The sequence below is a fragment of the Polypterus senegalus genome, chromosome 3 (assembly GCF_016835505.1).
Source record: "Polypterus senegalus isolate Bchr_013 chromosome 3, ASM1683550v1, whole genome shotgun sequence".
In the NCBI taxonomy this organism is placed as follows: Eukaryota; Metazoa; Chordata; class Cladistia; order Polypteriformes; family Polypteridae; genus Polypterus; species Polypterus senegalus.
The window spans coordinates 127,448,348-127,470,709 of NC_053156.1; the positions used below are offsets into that span (position 1 = coordinate 127,448,348).

At 40.0% G+C, this 22,362-nt stretch overlaps 1 protein-coding gene across 1 annotated transcript in view; it reads right to left on the reverse strand.

Moving 5' to 3' along the window:
* Positions 1-22,362, reverse strand: part of ppil6 (peptidylprolyl isomerase (cyclophilin)-like 6) — a 46,240-nt gene that overhangs the window by 13,181 nt on the left and 10,697 nt on the right. Inside the window, exons 4-6 of the mRNA XM_039749954.1 lie at positions 15,030-15,092; positions 14,790-14,937; positions 9,561-9,617 (exon numbers count right to left, since the gene is read on the reverse strand). Of these exons, the coding sequence (XP_039605888.1) occupies positions 9,561-9,617; positions 14,790-14,937; positions 15,030-15,092 (268 nt within the window). The remainder of the gene's footprint in view (positions 1-9,560; positions 9,618-14,789; positions 14,938-15,029; positions 15,093-22,362) is intronic.

Sequence of the window (22,362 nt, forward strand, 5' to 3'; positions counted from 1 at the left end):
TCTCTCTCTCTCTGTGCGCATAAAAGATCCCTGGGCATCCTTCGTAAAAAGTAATGTGTATGCTGATGACCAGGCTAAATTGCCCACCATTTCCTGGTCATTGTGGCCCCCTTATCATCCCTTGTCTCTGATTGGCTAACTATCTCTCACCACTTCACCACCCAATAGCTCATATTTGGTGAGCGTACTGGTGCAAAAATGGCTGCTGTTGCATCATCCAGGTGGATGCTAAACATTATTGGTGGCTGAAGTGGCTCCCCACTCACTATGTAAAAGTGCTTTGAGTAGTGTTATTATTATTATTATTAAATAAGCTTTGAAAAGGAGCAAAGAACCAACTTTAAAGCAGGCAGCCAGATTCACAGCCTTTAAACTTCTATTGCTTCAGTAAAGACTTTTTTTTCAGTCTTCTGATCACTGCAACACATGAGAATGCAACATTAATATAAGGCTTCAACCCCACAAACTCAAAACCTACACGAGGGAGCTGAATAAAAAAAATACTAAATGAAATGAAGATGGCATGAAGCACTGATGAATTTCTAAAAGTGGCATTCTGTATGTTTTTGTGCTAAAAGTTTAGTATTTCTTAAAAGCAACATTATAATGTTGTTAAATTCCATGTATAATTTCTATGGCAAAAGAATTAATGTGACTTCCATGCAGAGGTCACATCTTCTCCCTGTGTCCATATGGGATTCCCACCCACAAACCAAAATTATGTTGTCTCAGCATGAGCAAGTATAGGATTGTTTGTAGTTGGATCTTAAGATGGTGGTCTGTAACAGTGGGAGGTTGAGCTTTTAGTTACACTGCCCCAAAACAGTGGAATGGTCTGCCTGCTACTATAAGAGTGTCCCTGCACCTCACAACTTCAGTTTAGCATACCCTGACTAGAACTGCTGATTAGCTGTGCATCTCTGTAGTTAGTCATTAGCACTAAATCATAAGTAATATGATAAGTTATAATTTATTACTAACCCTCGCCTACTCTATTTCTTTTCTCTGTACTCACATGTGGCACCATTCCCCTAATGCCAAGTTGTTTGCCTGCCTATGGAAAATCATATCTGATAAAGGAGCACTGGAATCATTAGGTAGAAGGGTCCTTTCATCAGATTGGCCGGTCAAGCACTGACTTAGCTTTAGAATGGCCAGTAGGGCGTCTTGTTGGCCGAGGTTTCCAGGACTCTGACTAACTTCTTTTCTACAATCCAGCTGATGGACAGATGTGGTTTTGTTTTGTCAATTATGTTAACTACTTTCTAATTTAATTTTGATGTATTTCAACAAATTTGTATCCTCATATGTAATAGTTCTGGAAGGGGTCTCTCTCTGAACTGCCTTCAGAATAGATTTCTTCTATTTGTTTTCCCTACAAGGAGTTTTTTCTTGTCTTCTTATGGCTGTGATTGTCAAAAAACAGGGCCTGTTGAAGCCCATTGAGGCATTCTTTGTGTGATTTTGGGTTATACAAAAATAAATGATTGTCGATGTTGTGTTGGAATGACCTCTGACCTCCATTGACAGAATAATGAAAAAACAGACATTTTCAGATAATGGATGGCCAGATAGAAAAACATGCAGCAAGACTAGAAACCTCCATAGATGGAAAGTTCATTATTTGTGGCATCTCGAAAAAGATCAGTAATCATAAAAAAGTGCTGATGGCATAATCATTCCTCATCCTGTTCAGCCTAAAATGCACAAATGTTTTGTCCTATTTGTAAGTAATAAAGGCCAGTATTATAGGGCAAGCATTGTGATTTCTGCGATTCCAAGAAAATCCTGATACATTCAATCTTTTTTATAGGTTTATATTTCTCAGAGCACCTGCTCTCTTTATTACACTCCAAAATATAGAGTTACATCACAAGCATCAAAGTGCTGAAAACAGCCTTAACTGAACTTTATAAAACTGCTAAAATTAACAAAATAAATGCCACCAACATTGTTAATATCATAATGTGTGTGCATTAAAAGGGGTTTAGTTGACAGAGAAATTTGACTCTGAAGTGCTATACAGAGACTTTGACATTATCCGATTGCTAATGGGTTTAGAGTTGGCTTGACAAAATAATAGCATGAAAATGTCACACCACATTGCAAACTATAAGCAAACCACACAATAGGATGCTTTCAATCTGAATAAATAATTGAGATTCTTTAAATTAATCTGAATATGGTCAGCTTAGTGGCACAGTAGCAAGTGCTGCCGATTCACAGATACCTTGTCTAAGTAGAGTTTGCATGTTCTCCCTTTATCTTTTCCCAGCTACTCCATTTTTTCCTGCATCCCAAAGACATGCAAGTTAGGGTGATTTCCCCCATATTGATGTGTGACAGTACACTGTGACTGACTGGTATCCCAATAACAATAACTTCCAGCAATAGCCCAATGTTATTGTGTATTGGAAAAATTAGGTCTGAAAATGAAATAAACTATATTATAGAAATGTCCTATTACACATAATTAAGCAATGCACCACACTAATAGATACTGTTAATTCCTTATCCATATTTTGTCTATACCCAGAGACTTTATGTGCTTGCATAGCTAAGAAGATAGATTATATCCACTACTTACAAAAGGCTTTCTATTAGCAAAAAAGGAGCACGTTTTTTTTTATAACACATTACAGTATTTCTTTTTGAATATTTAAAATTAAGAAAAGAGTATTGGTCATGTACAATTATTTATGCTTTAGTATGACATTTACCGGGATGGCACAATATACTGTAGTGGTGACTGTTCTCATTTATGCATCGTGAATTTTGATTTGAGTGCCTGGTTGTTGTCTGCATGGAGTTTTTGGGTTCTCTATGTATTCACATGGGATTTCTCCCAGGTATTTCTGTTTTTCTTCCACATTCCTAAACAAATGTGTTAAGTTCAAAAGAAGAAGCAATATTCAAAACTAAATAAATAGGCAAAATTAAAAACAAAACGCGAAAACTAAATTCAAGCCAAAAATTCAAATATTAAATATTAAATCCAAAATTCAAAAACTTGAAAGGATGAACACAAAACCAATCTAAACAAAATGAAAGGTAAGAGAGCAGAAGAATGCAGCACTGCCACTGAACTGTGGAGGTGACTTCAGGTGTTTAAATTAAACCATAAAGCAAATGACTTCAACTGAGGGTAATTAATTCATTGAAAATCTCGGCCCAAATCTGCACAAGAAAGAAGATAATGTAATTAGCTGATTACATCAAGGAAGTACCAAAAGTAAAAAAAAAAACTACCAAGAAAAAATGTAGCAAAACTAAATATATATCTATTGTAGATGCCACACTGGCTGGACAGACATCCCAGCCAGGAAAGGAAGCAGACCCGGAAGGAAGAAATTGACAGACACCCCCTATAGAAGCAGAGAGATAGCTAGGGAACTGTTATTCCCCCAGCACGCTAGATGGGAAGCCAGCAGGACATGCCGGGAAATGTAGTCTGACAGGGCAGCCCTGCTGGGGTCACGGGGTGCCGCAAAGGGGGTCCAAGGGGAAAAAGTTCCCTGATCAAATAATGGAGTTCCATGTGACCCGGAAGTACTTCCATCAGGCAACTGCCCTGGCACCAGAAGTATTCCCGGGTCTGTAATAAAAGGTATCGTACTCCCTTACTCAGGCGAGTCAGAGCTGGGTGGTAGAGAGGCAACACTTGACTGGAGGAGGGCAGTGTGGTGGTGAGAGAAAAAGAACAGTGTTTTGTGTGTATTGGTGAGATTTTGGAGGTATTTAAATAAAACCTTTGTTTATTTTTGATAAAGGACTGTGTTTTGGTGATCGTGTTGGGGTTTGGGGTTGAAGGGCTTAGGAAATACTGTTTATACATCTGCCCAGGGGCGGGTGCACTGACGCTCTTTCTGAGTTCTCTGCAGGTCTTACCCGGAAATCCCACCAGGAGCCATTTCCAGGAAGGACACATCACTTCCGGTTCCGGCCCCAAGAATGAGGTCACTTCGGTTCCGCCCCAAGGATGATGTCACTTCCAGTTCCGCCCAGAGGACGACATCATTTCCGCCCTCTGTGCTATAAAGCTCACTGCCTTGCTTAGGCAGGCAGTTCTGTTTTGGACTCTGTTGTGTAAACAACTTTACAATGCCTCAAAGACTTTTGCAGCCGGAAACCGTAATAAGCGGGTGGCTGCCCCAAACCTTTCGCCTCTGGTCTCCACTTATTACAGTGGCGTAGTGGGTGAGTACCGGGCCGAGTTTCAGGGCGGGAGTGCGCAGAGGGTCAGGAAGGACGCTGTGCAGGCTCTGCTCCATGAGCATAACCGGGGGGACCACCCATCTCGTGGAGAATGTAGAGGGGACCCACAGGCGTGGGCTGGCTTCTGGGGAACACACACGAGTGGCTCAGTATGCTCTCCTTGGCAGGAAAGCCGAGCTGCCCATCGGGACCAAGGTCCCAGTTAACGATGGGTTGTCCCCAGGCCGGCAGGTGAAGGAAATCATAAACTGGGAGTTTAACCCAAGCAAAGGGCTGTCAGAGCAGGCTATGGCTCTCTGGCAACAGGTGGGTGAGTGGCTACGCCATTCGAGTTAACCCCTTACAAATAGTGCAGCAAGTGGCCTGTTTTCTGCTGCTAAAAGACTACCCCAGGAATTTGCCCAGCCGCCTGGGGCTAATTCCATTCTATGGACGAGCTGCTGCAGCTCTTGCAAACCCAGAGGCCGGCTGTGAAACCTGGGAGGGCAGAACAGCCGCTCTGTGGACTACCCGGGAGCTATGTCCACTAAAGCAGTCCCTTCCACGCATTCCAGAGCTTGTTCGAAGTCGCCGGGCCGTCTGGCTTGCGACCTGTCGGGAACAAGGCGGACCGTAGGGGACAATGGCGGGTTGTTTGTGTGCCCTTAGCAATCCCTGGCGGATAAACATACGGGGAGCTTCTTATTAATGGACATAAGATAACAGCGCTGTTCGATTCCGCAGTAACGGTCTGTCGTGCTCGCCGCTTTATTCTACCGCAACAGTGGATTAAAAGAAGACCAGTCTAAAATGTATACACGGAGATATCCGCATACAATACCGCCCGGTGTTACGTATGTCTCGGAGGAACCCTTCGACAGCTTACCGTGGCGGTGCATCCGGATCCTCCGCTTCCGTAATCCTCGGGCGAGACTGGTCTGATAGTAACGCGTAGTTTAGAAAGCATTCCCAAAACTTATGGCCTCGTTATAGATGACAACGATTCATCTCAAGTTGCTTCCACACCGTAATCAGCCGACAGGGAGTGGGGCGGTAGGCCAAGAGAGTGACGAAGACACTCCCGACCGTCGCGGGCTACTACGCCATCCACTAGCGCCCGCAGCGAGGAGGAATCTCCGCCTTGAGGTCAGACCGACCCGCTCTCTGAGTTGCACTTTCAGTTTAGAGCGACCCGGCTTCTTTCAAGAGAGAACAGTGGAATGACGACTCTCTGAAACACATAAAGAATGCAGTGGTTCTCGTTAACGCCAACGCGCGATTTGCCCATGCCACAGGGACCTCACTTTGTCGTTGATAATGATTTGTTGTATCGGGTCGCTGAACATGGGCTCACTGATTAATGAGGAGGTTAGCGCCTCTGGTTCCCCTTCCCCTTATTGACGTTCCCTTTGATAGGATTGGGGTTGACATAGTAGGACCCTAGAGGTTGTATCACTCTATCTATCTATCTATCTATATATATATATATATATATATATATATAGACTGGGACCAGCCAAATTCTTGACTACACTTGACATGACAAAGGGGTACAGTCAGGGATGCCAGGGGCAACGACCTGGCCGGGACGCCTTGAGGGACCGGAGGAGGGTCTATGCGCGCCCTGAATCACGAGGGGGCCGCCATCCTGGTTGCTTTGGGGGCGTTCCTGTGCCTTGGGAGCCCTGGACCTCAGCACTTCCGCCAACACCAGGAAGTGCTAGGGGGAAGAAGAGCAGGGACACCCGGAGTGCTTCCGGGGATGCAGCCGGCACTTCCACCACACAGGGCGTCGGCGAGTGATTGCTGGAACCCACCTGGAGCACATCCGGGTGATAATAAAAGGGGCCACCTCCCTTCAATCAGGGCAAGAGTCGGGAGCGGAGAGGACTGAGCTTGCTGGAGGAGGCAAGAAGGCGGCCTGAAGTGGAAGAAAGGCATTGTTGTGGCCAGGACTTTGGGGACTTTTGGGGGTTTTGTGGTGCACTTGTGAACTTATATTTGTAAATAAACGTGATTGTGGGTGAGATGAACGTGTCCGCTTGTCTGTGTCTGGGCCAGTCTCCACAATATATATATATATATATATATATATATATATATCCTATATATATATATATATATATATATATATATATATATATATACGATCGGGGGTTATGCTCCAGAACCCCCGCGATAGATGAAAATCCGTGAAGTAGAAACCATATATTTGTATGGTTATTTTTATATATTTTAAGCCCTTAGAAACTCTCCCACACTGTTAACATTATTAGAGCCCTCTAGACATGAAATAACACATTTTAGTCAAAAGTTTAAACTGTACTCCATGACAAGACAGAGATGACAGTTCTTTCTCACAATTAAAAGAATGCAAATATATCTTCTTCTCGTCAGGAGCAGAGAATTTCAGAGAGAGAGAGAGAGAGAGAGCGCTCGCAAAGAAAAGCAAACAATCAAAAAATCAATACGTGTGCTTTTAAGTTTGCCGCGGCATTTTTTAGAGGAGCGTCAGTATCTTCTAAGCAAACAGCCTCTGTGCCAACAGCCCCTCTGCTCACATCTCCTCCGTCAGGCGCAGAGAACGTCAGAGAGAGAGAGAGAGAGCGAGATTAAAGCAAACAATCAAAAAATCAATAAGTGTGTTTTTGGAAGCACCGCGATAAAGCGGCCGGCATTTCTTAGAGGTGCTTAGAGGTGCGTTCGTATCCACTAGGCAAACAGCTTCTGTGCAAACAGCACCTCTGCTCACACCCCCTCCGTCAGGCGCAGAGAATGTCAGAGAGGGGGAGATAGAGGCAGAGACAAGCAAACAATCGAGCACCGCATGGGAAGTATATCTTATAGCATTGAGGAGTTTTAGTTAATATGTAATACATGCTCTGATTGGGTAGCTTCTCAGCCATCCGCCAATAGCGTCCCTTGTATGAAATCAACAGGGCAAACAAACTGAGGAAGCATGTACCATAAATTAAAAGACCCATTGTCCGCAGAAAGCGGCGAACCAGCAAAAATCCGTGATATATATTTAGATATGCTTACATTTAAAATCCAGATAGAGTGAAGCCCTTGTTGAAGCGCGATATAGCGAGGGATTACTGTATATATATATATATGTGTATATATTGTAAGTTCGAGGGGTGATCGCACCCCAAGAGGACACAGACGCTCCTGGGAATACCCCTGAAACACAGTCTAACTTCACACTGCTCCTTACCCTTCTCACTTGCGCTATAACGCGTAATAAAGACCTTGCGCGGTACTCCACCTACTTAAAAGCCTTATGCAGCGCCTGCCAGTTTTGGAATTGATTGTTTTGCTTTTATCTCTCTCTCTCTGTCTGACATTCTCTGCTCCTAGCGGAACTGTCATCTCTGACTTGTCATGGAGCACGTTTAAGCTTTTGAAAAAGAAACAAATGTTTGTTTGCAGTGTTTGAATAAAATTCCTGTTTTCTACAATCTCCTGTGTCTCTGTGCAAATCTGTGACCCAAGCGTGACAATATATATATATATATATATATATATATATATATATATATATATATATATGAATAGATTACTGTCAAATAATGCAAAGAGTATGCAACACGTATTTGGGCTCATCAGGCATACACACTCCACTGCTCCCCTTACGGGGATCGAACCTCGGACGTCAGCGTCAGAGACGAAGTCCCTATACGCTGCACCACGGCGTGTAGTTCATTTATTTGACAGCCTGTAAATCGGAGTAATTACATTCATTGCATTCGTAGACTGAGAAGGGTGAAACATGTGTCGCATACTCTTTGCATTATTTGACAGTAAACTACATTCCATGATATGCTTCTCGGAACTGAAAGAGGGCCCCGTGGCGGATGTTTGCCGAATGGCAGACCAACCACAGGCGTTACCTGGTAGGTAACCACCCATACAATCAGGTCGGGACTCAGACTACGAATGAAATGAATATATACATATATATATATATATACTGTATATATATATACAGTATATATTGTCACACACGTGCGACTAGGAGCGAGCTGAGTGGACCAAGTAGAGGTTATTACCTGCCGGGCCAGGGGGTGGCGAGGTGCTCTAATCCTGTTTCTGTTAATTCTGCAGATCACTTCCGGTTCCTGCCCACAGACCGACATCACTTCCGGTTCCGGCTCCCAGACTGAAGTCACTTGCAGGTTACGGACTATAAATCCTCCATCTTGCCAAACCAAGGGCAGTCCATTTTGGGAACACAAACCAGCAACATCAATTGTGCTCTCTAAATCCTTTTGCAGCTGACCAGGGGTGACGTAGTGCGCTGACTGTCTTTCTCAGTTCTCTACAGACGTTTCCTGGGAAATCCTGCAAGGTTCCGGCTCCTCAGAAGACGTCACTTCCAAAGCCGGTCCCTTTGATGACGTCACTTCTAAAGCCGGCTCCTTTGATGATGTCACTTCTGGTTCCGGCCCCTTTGCTGACATCAGTTCCTCTCCAGACCTTTAAAGACTCCATCTTGGGCTACTATAGTCAGTTCTGTTTTGGACTCTGTGATATGCACATTGTGCTTCTGATTTAAAAACCCTTTTGCAGCTGGGAAGAACAATATACGGGTGGCTGCCCCAAACTTTATGATGTCTTGGATTCTTAATTCATACTATATATATACACATATGCATACATATGCTAAACATGACAGAAACGCCAGCCACAAGTAAAATACAAAGAATGCAGAAAACAACACGTCAAGGTGAGACCCTGGACTTACCATGACAATCCCATGATTGTAGTCACTTAAGTCAAATGGCACGGAATTGGAAACAACAAATACAAAGTAAAATGTGGAAACAAAGACAAATAAGTGGTAACAAATAAAAAAAAACATCAAAATTAAAATAAAATAAAAGCAACACAGACCTGTTGCCTTGACAAAACCTGCTTTAATTCAAATCAGGGGCAAGGAAACATCTAAATTTGATTTTTGAAATCTTTGACTGGTAAAACCAAAAATAAAAACATTTCAGAATATTTTCAATGAACTATGAACTAGATTAATTTCTAGTTCAGTTCTTTTTGATTTACTGTCCCTACACCTTATAGAAGTATAATGACAGTTTGTTGCTAGTCCCCCTTGTGCAGAAACATCCATCAAAAATATAAAAAAGCAATTGAAATGAACAACAAAAAATAAATATCAATAAATATGCATAAAATGTTGAAATATAAGATATATAAGTACAATATGTACCCAACAGAACACGTGGCAACCGGACAACTCACATAGCTGAGTGGATGAACTTTTACAGTTACTGTGGCCAGAGCTCTTAGTATGTGAGAAGCCAGATATAAAACTATTAACTTATCTGTAAGAAGGAAACCACTTTTACCTTCAAACGTTGGCCCATAAATTGAGTGCCCTCCATCGCCTTTTCCTTTATATATGTCTGTAGGTATATAAAATAAATAGAGATGTTAAATAAAATATTTTTTAAAATCATTAATAAGACTTATAATAGCATACTTAAACATGCTGGTTACGCCTTAGAACTCTATGAAAGAAGAACTGAGATTAACATTCTCCCTATCTTTGAACAGAAATCAAGTCATGGTAAACTCAGAGCCAGTGCTCAAGACAACATTCACAGATTCACAGAATTTACAATGTAAGAGATGTGATAAACGGAGCTGTTATTTATCAAAATCATTTATTCAGCAAGAATTTAACACTCCCCCCCCACCGTTGTTATAGGAAATTCTTTCAGATTCAAAAGATGAGCCTTTCAAAAAGTAATTATCACATTCTTTATGTCCATACAATTAACTTATACAATATATCAAAGTATGCAGTATTATTATATTATTATTATTTTGTACACATCTGGTCTTCCACCATTTTTATCATTTCTGTCTTTGTTTCCTCTAACATTCACAATCAACCAGTTGCCACTTCAATATCCTTCTTGCTTAATCCCAAACCACCATAACATAGCGTTTATGGGGGAGGAGCGAAAGCTTTAGATTCGTCAAAAATTTTGATCTCTGGTTTTCGACAGATGTCGACATTTTAGTGTCTCCTTATACTGAAAACATTACTATCTTGATGATGAGTGCATGTGTGTGTGTGTGTCACAGTTTCTTCAGGATGGTCTAGAGCAAAAGTTCCCAAACTTTCTTCGGCCGCAGACCCCTTTACCAAAAACTTTTAAAACAGTCAACCCCCTAGTCATTTACTTTACTTACTCAAATTAATAAAGTACACGATATTAAGTATTTCACTAGATATCAAACTTTTCATTTTAATCACTTGTAATTAATGATTGAAAAAGATAAAAGGACAACAGAATAAGGCATTATTTTCTGCAACATTTAATATCGAAACCTGCACTAATGAAAATTAAAGCAAAAAAAAATGAGCTTTTTTTTTTTTTTTTACATTTTTGACATTTATAAAATATATATGTAAATTCAAAATAAGTACAAATAGTCCAAGCTGTACTGTCTGCATTTCTTTTTTGGTTTAGTCATATTATTATCTGAAGAAATAAAAACTTTTATTAACAAACAATTTCAACAGCCCCTGTGATAAAAAAAATAATAAAGCATGTAATTACTTGAAACAGAAGATTTTTGTTCAAACTCGAATAAATAAACTGTCCTCTGATTTTCTTTTTCGTAGTACTGCTTCTCATTAAATAATTATATTCAAAGTTCAAATCACAAATAACTACATGTCACATCTAACAAACCAATTTATAGTGCTTTATGAAAGCATGACCATACAAGACTGATAGATTCTGCTAATATCGAATATCCGTCGTCTCGTCCCACCGCAAGCAAGTGCAGACATGCAACAGTTTTTCATGTCCGCACTTGCTTTGATACGTTCAATAAGACAATGCACAGACATGTTTGTACTACATGTATTTTCATGCATTCTTACGTGTGACTCTTTTAATGACACATTTCACCTTTTCGTTTGCAAGTTTGGTATGTAATGTGTTTTTATCAAAAAAGTGATTTTTTGAATTTTTTTACTTAATTAGGTACCTATTGGAATCATAGATATTTTGAAGTAACAAAGAAATAGCAGTAGTAAGGGTGTCTATTTTTGCTGTCGTTGACCCCCAAATTTTTTTATTGAAACTTTCGACCCGTAGAAAGTTCAAATCAACGACCACATTGGGAACTCTTGGTCTAGAGCTAAAACGGCTGGACAGGTAAAATGGCAAACTCAAAACTTAAGCTTATTATGAGATGATAATGTGCTGATTAGTTTTTGAGCCAAATCGTGCAAGATAAAGAGGCACTCTAGAGGAAAACTCATTACTGTAATTCTGCAATTAATTACGAATTCTTCTCGTCAATTGCTATCATGCCTATTTTATGATCAGAAATATCAGCAGTAGAACGGTAAATAATTACTGAAATGTTACAAAATAGTTCAGGTAACTTGGTTTCTAGGCCGCAAAGACTACTACACTCGCGTCCGAATTTTTGAGCATAAGCTTGAATTTAACCAGTTCTCCCTATTTAATGAGGCCTTATCTAAATGTAACAAACTGTGAAATTGCTAAGTGCTAATGTTATGTTTTATTGCCAAAGATTTTCCTGCTGCATAAAAGTAGGCAAATGTTTCTTTGAATCATTAGAAGCAATGTTGTAGACATTTTCATTCTCAGCAACATTCATTTATAAAATTCTTATTAAATAAAGATTATCTGAGATAAATGTAAAATCACGGTAGATAAGGAGTGGGTTGAAAACATTGAAAAATGCTTCTATACATTTGAATTTTCTTTCCATTTTATTTGAAACATTCTTTTGAAAAGAAAAACTTTAGGGTCTCTTTTGGCATTTAAAAATTGTAACCAGTAAAACAGAAGTTACTCTATTCCAGTTTTGTTCACAGTTAGCAGGACTCTCACATTTCTGTATTTGGCCATGTTTGGTTAATCCATTCAAACATTATGAGAGCAAGAAACATACATGCATATACACACATAACAAAAAAGGCCAAATTCTTCTCAAGATTAAAAATATTATTACACTAAATATTATTATACTATTATCTGTCAAGTGCCACTGAACTGAAAATCAATTCATTCTTTACTGAAGTGATTCGATCCAAATTTTGGTTGTATGGATCTGGAACCTGCTCAAGGTGATAGACATAATACAAGGCACACTCACAAATGTACATTCACACTCACTCACAAATATAATACACAATATTAAAATGAAAAAACTTTATAGGAAAAAGTAAAATAAAGACACAATTAAAATACGTCCCTGTCAATAAATATTGGATGTGAGTAATTGCTGTTCTGTAGCCAGCTGGAGGTTTATGATTTTCCACCACTTTTTTGAGTGAAAATACTGTCTGCTAATATTTCTACTTGAAGTCTCTCAGTAATTTCATTTTTTATTGCCCTCACATTGACTAAGACGATTATTTTGAGCATGTTTTCACATGTACTCAGGAGACTGCATGTACTGTATTTTAGGAGTGATGTACTGCCCATTGGTTAGAAACATATTCTTAAAAGTGATTCAACTTTATATACCCACTGTGAAAGTTAGGGGGTACCACTGGGCCCCAAACTGCAAACATGACACACAAACACAATCCCGGGTTCAGATAAAGGAGGTTTTTATTACAAATACCTTGTACAAATAGTTATATGCATTGTTTCTTTTTCTTTCTCTTTCTCTCTCCACTACACTGCTACTCCTCGAAGTCAAGTGTTGCCTTCTTTCCCCCAGCTCCAACTCACCTGGAACAGGCAGTGCAGTCTCTTTTATGGAGGACCCGGAAGTATTTCCAGTGCCAGGGCTTCACCTGTTGCAAGCACTTATGGGAGTCTCAAACAGTAGGGAGTGTAACTCCCTGCAGCACCCCATTGTGGCACTCATGGAACCCAGCATGTCTGTGCTACCGAACTACAATTCTCAGCATTCCCTGTTGGTGCCTGAACAGGTACCGATATCCAGGTCTGCTGTGATCTAGCATATGGTGGGAGATAATAACCTGATATATTGCTGTTCCCCATCCTTCCATATTATTGGCGTCCCGTCCAGGTAAGGACCTAAAACCAATTCTGGCTGGGAACATACCACAATGCATCTCTACATCCTTCTGCAGTCAATCTTACATTTACATAAATTACATTGTCAATTTGGGCTGGCTGTGTCATTTTCTGAAAATTCATTCAGGGGCTAGGCAGAAGGATCCAGCCTGGGGGAAGGCAGTGCTATCTTTTCAGAACTTACTGTAGCATTCTCTGTCACCTCATCTCATTCTCTACTGGCAGTAGAGCTACTAAGGCGCACAGACTATACAAAATACAGTGACACGTGTTCAACCAGCCAAGACAGGCGCATATCACTCCTCTTTTCAGATTCATACACTGGCTCCCTGTGGCAGCATGCATTAAGTTGAAATCCTTGAAGCTCGCCTACAGAGTGGTCAATGGGTCAGCACTCATATGGAGGCACTTGTGAGTTCTTATACTCCTTCTTGCCCAGTCGGGTCTGCCAGTGAACAGTGTCTGGTGATTCAACCGTGTATGGCATCAAATGTCAATCCAGACTCTTTTCATTTGCAACCCCTATTGGTGTAACAAGCTGCTCACATCTGTTCAAACTGCTGACTCCCTCAATGTGTTTAAGAAGCGTTTGAAGACTCTCTTGTTCTGTGATTATCTGTCTAATTGATCATTTCTTTCATAGGTTCTTGCAGCTTAGGAAAGATTAACTAGGTTTTGTGTTCTGTTTGGTTTAAAGCTCATCAATTCTGTAACCTTGCCCTGTAACACTTGCTCCCAAACAAGTCTCCAGACTGATGTTTACTGGATTACGTTGAGCTCTATTGTAAATTGTTTTGGATAAATGTGTCTGCTAAGAAAATAAATGTAAATGTAAAATGTGTGGAGAATAGCCCAGACATAGACAGGCAGACACCGATAGTTCAGCCAACACACGTTTATTGTACATTCTATTTACAAATGTGCCACACACAACCCCAAAACACCCCCAAAGTCCAGGCCTTTCTTCAATGCCATCCTCTCAGGTCCGCCTCCACTCCTCTCCACCAAGACTTCATCCTCTGCATTCCCAACTCCAGCCCTTGAATGGAGGGAGGCGGCCCCTTTTATACACACCCAGATGTGCTCCAGGTGCCTCCTAATAATCTTCCACCGGTACTCCCAAGTGTGGCAGAAGTACCGGCTGTGCATCCAGAAGCACTCTGGGTGTCCCTGGTGTAAGTGCTAAGGACGAGGGCTCTCCAGGCATCGGGGCGCCCCCTGGTGGTGACCACGGGCCCCTATAGGGTTGAGCTTTCAAGCTCAGTTCTCGTGGTCCCCAAAGCCACCAGGGTGGTCTCCCCCTCGTGGTCTGGAGGAGGCATAAGCCCTCCTCCGGTCCTCCTGGGCGTCCCGACTGGGTACCACCCCCAGCCACACACCACAAATATTAGTGAGAAGAAACATCACAAGATCTATAATAATTGGGACTCATTCACTTTTATTTTTTAACTTTAATTTTAACTAGAGAGTATATGAAATTTGAACTATTTGTAACCCTGATCAACAGGGTGAAACTGCTTGTTTGCTTACCTCCACCCTGAATCCAGCCGTTTGGGACTACGCGATGAAATATCGATCCCTTATAGCTCAGGTTTATGTTGTCACTTGTTGAACCAGCCTCACCAGTGCATAGCGCTTTAAAATTCTTACTTGTCTTTGGGCAAATGTCTGAAAATAGCTGAACAAAATAGCATTGTCAGTCTTTACTAATATTTAGTATACATTATACATTCCTAAAATATTCATTTCTATTGATTTTTTAAGTCTTACCTCAAATAGTAACCTTCCCACGTCATTTCCTCCAATTGAAAGGTCCATATACACAAAGGTATGCTGCAAATGCACAGCAGTTAAAAAGTTATTAAAAAAGAATTTATGAAATAAAAGAGGTAGAGGTATAAAATAATATAATTATTATATTAATATATTATATTATATTAGTATAATAATAAAAGAGGTAGAGGGTAGAGGGTCTTTGAGGCAGAGAGTGATCTCTGTGACAAAATTAGTTTAAAGCTAGCCATGAAGTTTAAGATTAGGTTATTTATGTATATTGAATGAATGCCATTGGTACAAATCATATACTGTATATAATATAGTGTGTATGTCATGCTCATTTATAATAATTTCCTAGAAATTCATGGAATGTTGTCAAATGAATGAATTTAAATTGATAACAATATTGTTTTTTCTGAGTGCAAATTTTCCAAATATTTGTAATTAGTACAATCTACATGCACATATAGAATAAATTATTAAGAGATGGTAGAGACACAAGAGTGGTAACAAACAAAGAACACAAGAATGATTTAATGTTTGTTATCAAGTCAGTTTCAGTCTGAGCAGTCTTAACGTCACTATTTACATAGAATATATATACAGCGGCCTCTATATTAATTTGCCAAATGAATATTAATCACAATTACTTCAGAATTCTAACTCTCCAAACTTGAACTGGACAATCTGGTTTAGTAATTGGTGAATGAAACAAAACATACTGCTCTCAAACATGGATTAATAAAAGGGTTTGTCCCAGCAACATCAGGCAGAAGGCAGGAAAAGGCCCTAAAAAGCATGCCAGTTCAGGACATGACCCCCTTACACACAGAAAATTTGAAACCATAAATTAGACTAATATGCATGCAGGTAGAATGTGCAAATTTGACAGCTGGAATGCTCGATCTGTATCTTCTGCGCCACCGTGCCATAGGACGTCAGTCCTTTTAATTTTTTGAACTCACTTAATTTAATTCTGGAATCATGGAGATTCAAGGGCCTGTTGCTGCTACACTGGACATATGGCAAGAATAAACTCCATTCAGAGTGGCAGTCAGTTCATCCCAGACGGTTAGGTTTTTCTAGGGTCTCCACTGTCAGGTGTACAGAGTACAGTGAAATTCTTATCTAATCATCATGTAACATGCTGTCACTGTCCAGCACCATGATTAGCAAGTTTACTGTAATAACCTTATCTTGAAACTTCTGTCTTCCATAGTACATATATTAAAAATGTAGTCTCCAAAGCTCACCTCAGTGTTATCTGACATAAAAAGTTTTAAATTGATGATCATTAATTTTGGATACAATAGGATACATGTTGTAATATCCATATCTAGACATTTCCAGTGGTGTAAAATGGAGTTTAGAATCCTTGTGATTTAAATTTTCCTAATTAATAGCTGTTGCTACCCCTTCTGCATTCTTGGAGAAAATGCAACTTAAAAATTCAAAGGAAAATTCCTCCTCTTTCCTACAATATACCATCACCTCAGGTAAAGCTGTCACTTTTTGACATCATAGTACGCAAAACTAATAGCTGGCTGCTGAGACACTCTATTGGTCAGAGAGTGTATTGCTGGATGAAAGAAACATGACATTTATTAAAGTTATGTGCTAAATTAACCTCTCAGCTAGTTTCTTGCACACAGGATAACTGAAACCATTCACTTCATGGTCCTGTGATCACCACATACTTAAAAGTATTATTCCACAGCCAGATGTGATATTAAGTTTTTCTTTACACAAATATATATCTTGGTTTTTAAAAATCTACATAACTACTGCATATAATACAGTATAACTTTACATATACAGGGTTTCCTCAGATCAATCCAATACATGTAGTTTTTCTGCACTATTGCTATCACTAGGGGGTAGTGATTTGAAACATCACAACTACTAAGTGACCAGAATGGGACAAAACTATGCATCACCTGATCAAGATAATTAAACAGACATGTCAAGACTTCTTATATATTGGCGGTCCAAGAGTTAATTAGCCATTTTCTGCCAAGGAATGGGAGAGTGATTTTCACCTTAGATATATTCAAATCTGGATTTATTATGTTGGAAAGATAAGTAAACAAAACCAGTGAACCATGTTGAAGCTGATTGGCCTACTCTCATCAAACTTTTTTCAGCAGTTGAGATTTTTAATATTTGTTAGGTGTAACAAAATGAAATATATTGACTTACAACAAATATAAATCAAGTACCCAATCATTGTGCATTGAACCTGCTTAATCCAGTTGGATGGGGTGCTAGTCTATCACATTTGAGCCTCATTCACTCATATCAAGTCTGATGTAGAGCTGCCAATTACGACTCTGACATTTTAGGGACATGAGCAAAAGAAACAGAGAACCCCAAGAAAGATTCATGCCAAAAACATGCAAAGTCCACTAAACTGTGACCTGAGCAGGAATTAAGGGTAACTGTGTCAAAGCAAGCAAAAATGTAGACAATTTAAATCACAGAACAAGTTAAAACAATGTACAGTATTACATGAAGACAGTATTAGATAAGGACAGGAAGAGCAGATTAACAGTATATTTAATAGACTATAATATATTTAAAAAAAGGAAAAGCAATTATTCCAGCTTAATGAAATTTAATTATTAAAGGCAGAACAGAAGGAGATGCATTTGACAGCATGAAGAATGTCTTCCTTTGTTCTGCTCTTGCTTTAACATACCCATAAAAACTATCCAGATATTGAATATTAATGTTAAAGAGTACAGCATGTAGGCTGTTTTTTAAGGTATTTCTTCTAAAGGAAGTGGAGTGCAACAGCAGGGGCTACCATGGGAGATGTACACTGAGCATAGGTTGCTGCTGGAAAACAGCAAATATCTGCCATTGTGCAGTGGATCATCATGCTAGGCCATTTAAAAATATTGCCTGGCACTTGCTGGCCAAGCTTATTATCCTAGTTGTTAGACGAGCTTCAGCCATGGAGGATAGCTGCCAGGTTACCAGAAATACCAGTATATGGTAGTCCAGAAAATACCACACAATTGCAATTTTCGTGTTTCTCAAACAATGTTTAATTTTTTCAAATTTCTGCGCAATTTGATTAACGTGTTTCATTGTTATTAATGTGTGGCTGTGTTTGGTGATGTCACTGTAACACCATTCTGTTTTCCAGATGCCACCCACCATTTTGTACTAATCTTTCATGGCCGTGAGGCACAAGTCATGCAACATACAATGTCACTGTACTGCTTGCACAGAATGACAGCAGTTTTGAGAAAGAGAATGGAATCAGGAGATGGCAGAAAGTTTTTGTAACTGGTAATTTAGAAACTAACAACAGGAAAGATGCTAAAGGTAATTAGTTTGTGAATTCAAGTAGCATAGCAACCATCAACAAAACTGTCCCAGAATGGTGGTGCCCATAAGAAAAACAAAATAGCACAGTGGGACAACATTAATCATATTTAACACTAGTTAAACACGTGTTAACAAAAAATAACTATTATCAGTAGATTTGTAGACCTTTAAAATGCAAGAAAGTATAAGTAAGTAACCTTCCTGTTCACCTTCTACACAACAGATTTCCATCATAAGCTTATCATCTACAGAAATTTTCAGATGACTAGACCCTCATAGGGTGCCTTAATGATGGAGATGAGTACAGGAAGGTTGTGGAGGACTTTGTCTTGTGGTGCAGGAACAACAACCTGCAACTCAACATTGGCAAGGCAAAAAAGCTGGCGGTTGACTTCTGGCGTGCCAAGGAACCTCTGAGACCAGTCACCATTCAGGTGGAGGACAGGGAAGTGGTGCAGACCTACAGGTACATGGGAGTTCCCATAAACAACAAACTAAACTGGTCTGACAACACAGAAAGGCTTCAGCAGACTGTACTTCTTGAGGAGATTCAGGTATTTTAATGTATGCAGTAAGTGGCTAGAAATGTTCTATCAGTCCATAGAAGCCAGTGTGGTGCTCTACGCTGCGGTCTCCTGGGGAAGCAACCTGAGCTCAAATGTACCACAATGCCTGAAGAAACTTATCAAGAAACCCTGCTCAATTACAAATCAAACACACACAAAGCTGTTGTGGAAAAGAGGATGGTGGCAAAACTTGACGTCATCATGAAAAATCCCCTCCATCCCCTCCAGGAGGTGCTCTCTTGAAGCACTTTTAGCCACAGGCTTATTCCACCACGGTGTGCTAAGAAGCACCTCTGGGAGTCTTTTCTGCCCACTGCTATCAGGCAATTCAATAACCGGCACTCATTAAATTTACTTTGAAATACCATTTTGAAATATCTTAACAATATAAATGTATTTAATTATATGTATTTATTTTTCTTTATATATCAAATGATTGATTGCCTGTATTATCTGTCCTGTGAGTCTGTATCCTTGCTTTTATGTTTCTGTTGCTGTATGCATGTGAATTTCCCCTTGGTATTAATACATTTTATCTAATCTAATCTAATCTAAATAGTTTTTAAAGACCATGGAACAGTTGTAAATAAATAAATACATACATACATACATACATACATACATACAGTGCATCCGGAAAGTATTCACAGCGCATCACTTTTTCCACATTTTGTTATGTTACAGCCTTATTCCAAAATGGATTAAATTCATTTTTTTCCACAGAATTCTACACACAACACCTCATGATGACAACGTGAAAAAAGTTTACTTGAGGTTTTTGCAAATTTATTAAAAATAAAAAAACTGAGAAATCACATGTACATAAGTATTCACAGCCTTTGCTCAATACTTTGTCGATGCACCTTTGGCAGCAATTACAGCCTCAAGATTTTTGAATATGATGCCACAAGCTTGGCACACCTATCCTTGGCCAGATTCACCCATTCCTCTTTGCAGCACCTCTCAAGCTCCATCAGGTTGGATGGGAAGCGTCGGTGCACAGCCATTTTAAGATCTCTCCAGAGATGTTCAATCGGATTAAATTCTGGGCTCTGGCTGAGCCATTCAAGGACATTCACAGAGTTGTCCTGAAGCCACTCCTTTGATATCTTGGCTGTGTGCTTAGGGTCGTTGTCCTGCTGAAAGATGAACCGTCACCCCAGTCTGAGGTCAAGAGCGCTCTGGAGCAGGCTTTCATCCAGGATGTCTCTGTACAGTGCTGCAGTCATCTTTCCCTTTATCCTGACTAGTCTCCCAGTTCCTGTCACTGAAAAACATCCCCACAGCATGATGCTGTCACCACCATGCTTCACTGTAGGGATGGTATTGGCCTGGTGATGAGCGGTGCCTGGTTTCTTCCAAACGTGACGCCTGGCATGCACACCAAAGAGTTCAATTTTTGTCTCATCAAGCCAGAGAATTTTGCTTCTCATGGTCTGAGAGTCCTTCAGGTTCCTTTTGGAAAACTCCAGGCGGGCTGCCATGTGCCTTTTACTAAGGAGTGGCTTCTGTTTGGCCACTCTACCATACAGGCCTGATTGGTGGATTGCTGCAGAGATGGTTGTCCTTCTGGAGAGTTCTCCTCTCTCCACAGAGGACCTCTGAGCTTTGACAGAGTGACCATCGGGTTCTTGGTCACCTCCCTGACTAAGGCACTTCTCCCCTGATCGCTTAGTTTAGATGGCCGGCCAGCTCTAGGAAGAGTCCTGGTGGTTTTGAACTTCTTCCACTTACGGATAATGGAGGCCACTGTGCTCATTGGGACCTTCAAAGCAGCAGAAATTTTTCTGTAACCTTCCCCAGATTTGTGCCTCGAGACAATCCTGTATCGGAGGTCTACAGACAATTCCTTTGACTTCATGTTTGGTTTGTGCTCTGACTGTCAACTGTGGGACCTTATATAGACAGGTGTGTGCCTTTCCAAATCATGTCCAATCAACTGAATTTACCACAGGTGGACTCCAGTTAAGCTGTAGAAACATCTCAAGGATGATCAGGGGAAACAGGATGCACCTGAGCTCAATTTTGAGCTTCATGGCAAAGGCTGTGAATACTTATGTACATGTGATTTCTCAATTTTTTTTATTTTTATTAAATTTGCAAAACCCTCAAGTAAACTTTATTCATGTTGTCATTATGGGGTGATGTGTGTAGAATTCTGAGGAAAAAAATGAATTTAATCCATTTTGGAATAAGGCTGTAACATAACAGAATGTGAAAAAAGTGATGCGCTTTGAATACTTTCCAGATGCACTGTACATACATACATACAGTACATAAATACAAATCATAATCCTGATAATGACGTTTCAAAATCAGCCTCATCCAAGCTTTTCGGACAATCTAAACAAAATCTCTCATGGGGTGCTTGTTATTTTTGGTAGGGTACATATTTTGAAAATTTGATTATGATCTTTGCTTCAGATCATTTTCTACTTCTGATTGTTGAATTTAAGTTTTGTTTTGGTTGCTTAAATTCTGTTAATTTTTCAGTAAAATAACCCCACTATGCCAGTTCCTTTTTAGTATTTTTCATACCCTGACCCTTCACTCTTCCCAAAAATATAGTGAACTCTTCCACCTCAACAGCATTCACAGCAGGAACAGGTGCAGACAGAAAGAAAAATTAAAATATGCAGGAGTGAGATTATGCAGTCATCTGCCTGGCAGTTTGCAAAACGTCAGGATGGGGGAGTCAGGGCTCCCTCACTCTCATACACACTTTAAATGCACAGTTGTTTAAACTTTAATAGAAGATGAGTTGGGATCACACTTTATCTAGACCTTTCTGAGTAACACAAAAAAACACCTCATCCATGCCAAGGGCAAAAGCTTAGGAGTGAATGAGGGATCATTTTGATTGACCTTGCATTTTAAAACAACATGAATCTGTGACCAACGAGAACATCTTTCAATGACAGTTTGCACAAAATCCAGGAACTGTAACTCCAGGAAAGGCAAATGTTGATTGATCAAGCAAACAATCCTGAGTGGAGCAAAGCCAGAAATCATACTTGAGGATAAATACCACAGGTTTTAAACAAAATGATCCATTATTGTTATTTTAGATTGAGACCATTTTTACCAAAATTTTGTATGCTGCGTTTAATTTTGATTATTCTGCCTACTTAATAATAAAGGTTAATGATTGTTTTTAAAAAGTAAATATGATCAACAGAATCGGAGCGCACCATGTGAATGCCACTTGAACACCATGTGAATGCCACTTTCAGCTCACCACTTGAAGCGCTCACATATAGCTATGAGTTCTTCCTTGAACAGCAGCATAGTTGTGTGAGGGAGGACACCTTTAGGAAGGGCAGGAGGAGATAGCTTACACAGGACTTTTTCTCCCCCAGGACACTAGGTGGCAGCAATCTCAGGCTCGAATCTCCACATGGGTGCCCTGAAGACATACCAGGTAT